General features: G+C 50.1%; 1 protein-coding gene across 1 annotated transcript; it reads left to right on the plus strand.

The window, feature by feature from the left end:
* The first annotated feature begins 4,305 nt into the window (after positions 1 to 4,305).
* On the plus strand, positions 4,306 to 7,020 carry LOC136455023 (potassium channel KAT4-like). Its single transcript, XM_066455220.1, has 9 exons — positions 4,306 to 4,454; positions 4,561 to 4,776; positions 4,888 to 5,040; positions 5,113 to 5,500; positions 5,599 to 5,838; positions 5,918 to 6,016; positions 6,115 to 6,150; positions 6,318 to 6,596; positions 6,721 to 7,020. Exons 1-9 carry the CDS (start codon positions 4,306 to 4,308, stop codon positions 7,018 to 7,020), a joined length of 1,860 nt encoding a protein of 619 aa, XP_066311317.1.
* Positions 7,021 to 7,425: the final 405 nt, after the last annotated feature.

Raw genomic sequence — 7,425 nt, forward strand, 5'->3', positions numbered from 1 at the left:
TCTGCCTGGGCGCCGCCGCCGCCTCGCCCATCATGTCGGTCGCCGGCAAGTTCGCCATGGAAGGTCAGTGTGCATCCGCGTGCTTTTACCGTGCGATCAATCAGGAGTGTTTAAAAGGCTTAATCGTTTATCTAATCTGATCGACCTAGTGGATTTAGGTGTGTGGTGTTTCTTTTCTTTTTCTTTTTTTCAGGAATGGGAATGACCATCGACCAAGGGATAGATCACTTCCTCGTCCTCGCAGCAGTCTTCGTCATGTGCCTCTTCCGCTGATCGTCCGGCAAGGAACGGTGTCTGCCGCTGATTTATTTCACCAGTTCGTGTATTCTTTGATTATGTAGAGAGTTTGCCGGCGCTGTGCAAATGCTAATAATGTCACAAAACAAGGCGATCGCCGAATATGCGATCATGCCATAGCGTTCATCAACAATGAAGGATTGAAATAAAACTACTTATCACACACGTCGTGCTCGATCTGGCCATTCCCGTGTTTTCTCCCACCTCTTAGCAATTTCCGTACAAACTGCAAAGCTCATATATGTGAGTATTCGCTGGGCTTTAAACTCTCTTCCACGCCTCGCACTGTCGCACGATTGACATGGAGCATTCATCTGGGCTGGGCTCTCATGGCCTGTACCACGCATGGGAAAGTACTTTGGCCAACATCCTCTAAGAGACGAAAAATATATTGGCCGAGTAAACAATGTTTCAACCCGCCCGACTATCAGCGGCACATGGGTTGAAGCACATTTTCTTTCCTACCTTTTACTTTAAAAAAAATCATCTAAATAAAAATCCGAGAACAACAACCACTAGACACCTTCATGAGGGCCGACTGGCGGAAACTGACGTTACCAATGGGGAAGAACAGAGAGGCTTGGGGAATGGAAATGATGGGTCAGGGCGTCCGATCATCTGGACGCTCCGCCTACCCTCTGCGCCACCGCTGCTGAGCCCACCCGTCCTCTGCGCCACCACCGCACATGCCGCCCCACCCTGCCCTCTATGTGCTGCCGCCCAGGTCCGTGTTGTCGGCGAGCACACCGGTGACCTCTCGCGCCACCCACCCATCCTCTACGCCACCACCACCCATGCCGTCCCTACCCTACCCTTCGTGCACCGCCGACAAGCACACCGGTGATCTCCATGCACCGATGAGCCTCCATTCACCGAAGCAGCATAGAGATGTTTGCGCTGAAAGAGCATGTTGCAAACGTATGCTAAGCGTTTCAGGTGTTTCTGAGGTATGTTGCAAGAGTTTTATATCCATGTTGCAAAATCAGATTGGGATGTTGCAAAAGTACATCGAGATGTTGCACATGTTGCAATGGATACACATGTATGTTTCAAGTGTATGTTCTAAATGTTTCATCTGTATTAGACATATGCTGTCAGTGTTTCATATGGATGTTGCAAAAGTAGATCTGAATGTTACATATATATGCATGTTGCAAGCGTATCTTTCAAGTGCTTCATATGTATTGTGCAAGTATTTCATCTGGATGTTGCCTATGTTTGCAATGGCTTTCAGGTGTTTTGCATGTATAGTAGACGTATGTTGTAAGTGTTTCAGCTGTTCCGGACGTATGCTGCTTTTGTTTCATCTAGGTGTCGCAAAAGTAGATCTGATATTACATATGCTGCAATGGGACCCACCTGCTGTTGCTCCTGGGGCGCCGCCAAGCGGGCGCATATAGGCGCGTGAGAAACCGAGCGCAGGTGTGAGGGCCCACGCAGTGGGGCGTGCGAAAAACAGGCGGCACGAGCTCCATTTCTCTTGTGCGTGCGACACCGTCCGATGCTAGCACTCTGGATCGGACATCTGGACGCTAGCAAGTCCCCTTAGGAAAAGGGGAAGAAGATGAGCAGGGGCGAGAACAGGATTCGATTCAGAGTTCAATGTTTACAAAATTATTCAAGTCCTCTCTCTCACTCATGGGCATACATATCTATTTTACCCACTTTGGGCCGCATGTTCTCGTGTTGGGCCTAAGCATTTTCGTCGCGTCCGGCTGGGCTTCTTCTTCATCTGCCTCTTCCCGATCCTGTTCCCGTCCAGTGTTGCCAATACAGCAGCAGTGTTGTTGACAACTAAGGCCTTTTTTTAATTTATCCCCATAAAGTTTATTCCCTATCCCATCGAATGTTTGGACACATAGATAGAGTATTAAATACAGATTAAAATATAACTAATTGCATAGTTTGCGACTAATTTGGGAGACGAATCTTTTAAGCCTAATTAATTTATGATTTGACAATGTGGTGTTACAATAACACATGTGTTAATGACGGATTAATTAGGCTTAATAAATTCGTCTCGCGGATTACTGACGGATTCTGTAATTTTTTTTTATGTGACACCCGATGTGACACCCCAAAATTTTACACCCTGAATTTAAACAAGGCCTAAGTTCACGCCAGATGGAGAACCACTCGTAACATAAGTAAGGGCCGACTATTCATCAGGCACCAAAAGACTACTCCATGCATCTTACAAGGGGTGATAGGTGAGCAACGAACCACGACTTATAGAATTGGGCAAGGCTCTGAGGGCTACACTCATGGGGTGCACAATAAGTCCACCAATGGCGAAAACAAGACTTGAAGAACTCGAATGCTCAGGCTTAACACTCAGGCACCACCGAGGAACTTTAAAAGCACTGGGACTTGAAGTATAGACACCAAAAACACTTGAACTCAGGCTAAAACCAATTGAGCAAGAAGAGCAATAGAAGACAACTCAAGTACGAAGGAGTTGGGGGCTACTAATGATGACGTGACACCTTGCATCATCATCGAGCTAGGACATAATCGGCTCAACTAGAGCTATTCCATGCATCCTGAAATATAAAGAATCCAGAGTTCAAAATTTATACCAAATTATAAGGTAATTCTAGGTTTGTAACTTAGGCTAAAACTAGTTGATCAAGAAGAGCAATAGAAGGCAACTCAAGTACGAAGGACTTGGGGGCTACTAGTGATGACATGACACCCGGTATCATAGAGCTAGGACATAATCGGCTCAACTAGAGCTACTCCCTCCGTCCTGAAATATAAAGAATCTAGAGTTCAAATTTGTTCCAAAGTATAAGGTATTCTAGGTGAACAAACGCTAAAACAATTTTCACATGCTTAATAATCATTAATGTCTATCACGAACCTATGGTAATTAGGAAGTGTTATATATACGTCATTTGGTTTACTACATAATAGGTTCTATAAATTAACTTGGATAGTGTATTTTAGGACAGAGGGAGCGGATAACATGTCAGCTTTGCTCGTTAAGATTTGAGAGATTCCAAGGTAAATGCCCGCTTTTTTTTAGGAACAAGAAAGAAAAACGAAGAGTCAAATCAAAGATGAAAGATATCAGGTACTAACTGGGGAATCAAATATATTAGGAATCCGGGAGTGAATCCAACTCCAAATCCGATGCTACCCGATCCTCCAACGAAAAGGAAAGGAATGTTACTCGGCGTTCATGAATCATGACGGAAGGCGGCGCAGAGCACAGGCGGCTGATGCCAAATAAACGATCGGAGTTCTCCTATTCTTGCCTCGCTCTGGTAACGTGTTTAATTGGGGGCTCTAGCCACTCCCTCGATCAATCTCGCCGTCTCCCTCGTCCATTCCCGCCTCGATTGGCAGCGTCGTCCTGTAGCTGTAGCGCTGCACCAGCGTTCTGCAGGCTGCACATGTATGTATGTATGCGCCATTAGTGTACGCGTACCTGATGCAAATTAATTAAGCTGCGCGAGTTCATGCCATAGCATTGTCTTGAATGTTTGGGAGTACTTCTGTTTCTTGAGAACAGAGAGTTACTAGTTCGGGTGTCTTCTAGGGGAGCGAAAGAGCTATAGATTCTTCGATCTCGATCTTCTCTCTAGTGACTCTCTAAAGCAAGCAATCGTGCATTAGAACTCGCTAGTCAAGCCTAGGACGAGACTAAGTTATCTGGATAAACCGCTACGGCTTGCCTTTAACTCTCCTGGACCCAATCATTGTTGCAAACAAATATTATCGCCGTGTTTTAGTCAGACCATGATCTGCGCCGTCGCTAAAATAGCTGAATTATTTCGACGACAGACAGAAATGCGGCACTGTTCCATTGCTTTCGTTTCGTGCATCCATCGCTAGCTGATCTCTCAATAATACTAGCTAGCTAGCTACTACTATAAACACTCTACCGATTCATGTCGTTCGGTGTGGTTCTCTCCTATCTGTGCCGATCTCAGAGGTCACCGCAGGGCAGATTTTGCTGTTGCTGCCAAAAGGAGTTGCCAGCAGCAGGCAGCAGGCAGCAGCATGGCAAGAAGACCAGGGGCAGAGACAGAAAGCTGGGCACTGCCGGGCATCGGCCGCGGTGGCGTTTCTGGCGACCTTCTCCCGGCATTCGGCGAGCTCTCCCCTTCCGTCGGGAACAACGCCATCAACCCTTACGACTGCAGCTACAGGTGCGGTAGACGGTTGCTGCGCATGCAGATATAGGGGATACCATGCCACATACGCGTCCGCGCGCGTTTTTTGATCCATGCACTGACGCCTGCCAGGGTCTATCAGGTGGTGGCAGGGGTTCCTGATCGTGCTGGTGCTCTACTCGGCGTGGTCGTCGCCGTTCGAGCTGGCTCTCGAGAAGGCCGCCACCACGCCGCTTCTCGTCGTGGACCTGATCGTCGACGTGTTCTTCGCCGTCGACATCGCCGTCGCCTTCTTCGTCGCCTACTTCGACAGATCCGCCAATCTCTTCGTCGACGACCGCAGGAAGATCACCACCACGTAGTATTTTAGCACTAGTTAACTGATCGACCATCAATCTTATGCACGTACAAACTGTGTACGCCAAATAAAAAACATGCTTGCGTGCACGGTGCACTCATTACTCATCAGGTACCTCGCACGGCCGTCGTTCGCAATGGACGTGGCCTCGACGGTCCCGTTTCACGTAATCTACCGGCTGGTGAGCGGCAGGAGCACTGGATTCAGGTACCTCAACCTTCTCCGGATGTGGAGACTACAGCGCGTCAGTAAGCTCTTTGCAAGGTACGTACGCCATGCTTCTCTTCTTCTCCATGCATGTGCCTTGTGCAGTACACATCCTATGTATTCCTGCAGGTTGGAGAAGGACATACGATTCGACTATTTCTACACCAGGCTCATCAAACTCTGCGGCGTGACGTTGCTGGCGCTGCACTCCTCGGCGTGCATCTTCCTGTGGATGGCGTTCCACCACGGGCACGGGGACGAGGAGCACACGCACACCTGGCTCGGCAGCCAGGTGCGCGACTTCGAGGGCCGCAGCGTCTGGGTCAGCTACACCTACGCGGTGTACTGGTCCATCACCACGCTCGCCACCGTCGGGTACGGCGACCTGCACGCTGTCAACCCCGGCGAGATGGTGTTCGCCACCTGCTACATGCTCTTCAACATCGGCCTCACCTCCTACATCATCGGCAACATGACCAACCTCGTCGTCCACGCCGCCACCAACACCTTCAAGATGGTATAGTATGTGTAGATGCCTCTCGCACGTGTCTGCCATCATCGGCAACATCATAAGGCGGTGAAGTCTTGATGCATGTTTGCTTTGGCGGCACGCAGAGGGACATGGTGCGGCGAGTCTCGACGTTCGGGAGCGTGAACCGGCTGCCGCCGGAGCTGAGAGAGCAGATGATGGCGAGCGCGCAGCTGAGGTTCAGCACGGGGGAGGTGATCCAGCAGCAGCTGCTGTCCGACCTGCCCACGGTGCTCAGGTCCCGGGTCGCGCACCACCTCTTCAGGGACACGGTCCAGCGCTGCTACCTGTTCCAGGGAGTCTCCAACGACCTCGTCCTACAGCTGGTACATGAACATTCGCACGCACTCGATTCGATCCATAGCCCCCAGTGACCTGACCACCATGACCTCGGGATGCGTGCAGGTTTCAGAGATGAGGGCAGAGTATTTCCCTCCCAAGGCGGACACTGTCCTCCAGAAGGTGACCTCGACAGACTGCTACATCATCGTGTCCGGCGCAGCGGTAAGCACACAGTAATTCACACCTACGTCTCTGTCTGTCAATAACCTTATCGCTCCAACATTGTTTTTTATCCCGTTCCTTCTGCTTGCTTACAACAGGACGTGTTGACAACTGCTGCTGATGGAACAGAGAAGGCAAGCCATTCGAACGCTGAACATCATGAGTGACTGAGCGTCAATCTCTTTCTTTTCTTTGCTCAGTAACGTGAAACTCAGTCATGAAAGAAACTTCAGTCGCTTTCTTGGCTCTTTTTTATGCCAGCGAGAGTTTTGATCAGCTGTGGTGTGGTGCCCTCTTTCAGCTGGTGATGAAGATCGGGCCACACGGCATGGCAGGGGAAATGGGCGTCATTTTGGGCGTCCCGCAGCCGTTCACCGTCCGTAGCAGCAGGCTCACGCAGGCCGTGTGCATCAGCCTCAGCCATCTTCTGCAGTGTTCCAACACTGCAGATGCCAACACCGTTTACGCCAATTTTGTTCAGCACCTCAAGTCTCTCAAGGAACAAGTTTCAGCGGATGCGCCGCTTTTCGAGGAAATCCTTTCCAAAACAAGCATGGTAAAAAAAATCGAAACTTGCACTGTGAACTCTAAAACTTGGTGTGCAACATGTCTTGTTTGCCCAGGATGAGCTTCAGATCGGCTACATTTTTCAGATGCAGCATAAGAACGGTGACGGCGCCAGGATGGTTCCAAGCCAGGATCAGAATGCCAGCTTTGGCACCGAGCAACACGAAGAGACCGCTCCCTCTCCCTGCATGTTGCCGCGTCGACAGCACGGACTACGAGTGGTGATTCATGATCGCTTCCCCAGCCATGGCACCGAGAAGCAACGGAGCCGTGCTGCGGGGAAGCTCGTCCTCCTTCCGGATTCGCTGCAAGAGCTGATGAAAGTCGCTGAGGCAAAGTTCGGGAAGGCGGCGAGGCGGGTGCTCACCGTCGACGGCGCCGAGGTCGACGACGTTGCCGTTCTAAGGGACGGAGACCACCTGGTGCTGTGTTGGTAGGACTGACCACTAGAATGTTGCAAGTAGTGCAAGCACGTGCAAAGCGTTTCACCTCTCCCTATTCTCGAAATTTTACGAAAAGAGAAAGGGTGACAATAAAGTTGAAAAAGGGTCCATCAGCGCCATCCGCGTCGGAGCTATAGGTCTTTGACAAGATCTTCGACGGCAACCTGACTGCGTCCAACGTCGAAGCGCTGGACGCGCTCTTCCCAAACGGTGAAAAGGGCTCGTTTAGGCAGCCGCGAAGACCCAAAGCCACCTCCTAGGTCACACCGCTGCGTCGGTTTTGGTTATTTCCTTTTATGTAATATCAAAACTAGAGACCTTCTGCTAGGATGGTCCAGCTACGGCTGTTTTAGGTCGACCTCCTTTGACGCTCGGTAGATGCGTGTTGTCTATATGCTT

This window comes from Miscanthus floridulus, chromosome 5, assembly GCF_019320115.1.
Source record: "Miscanthus floridulus cultivar M001 chromosome 5, ASM1932011v1, whole genome shotgun sequence".
In the NCBI taxonomy this organism is placed as follows: domain Eukaryota; kingdom Viridiplantae; phylum Streptophyta; class Magnoliopsida; order Poales; family Poaceae; genus Miscanthus; species Miscanthus floridulus.

What these genes read in the sequence shown, in the direction of transcription:
- LOC136455023 (XM_066455220.1), top strand. Translation starts at nt 4,306, where the DNA reads ATGGCAAGAAGACCAGGGGCAGAGACAGAAAGCTGGGCACTGCCGGGC. An exon ending in GTCAGTAAGCTCTTTGCAAG is followed by an intron (nt 5,041 to 5,112) that starts GTACGTACGCCA and finishes GTATTCCTGCAG; the next exon opens with GTTGGAGAAGGACATACGAT. An exon ending in ACGACCTCGTCCTACAGCTG is followed by an intron (nt 5,839 to 5,917) that starts GTACATGAACAT and finishes GGATGCGTGCAG; the next exon opens with GTTTCAGAGATGAGGGCAGA.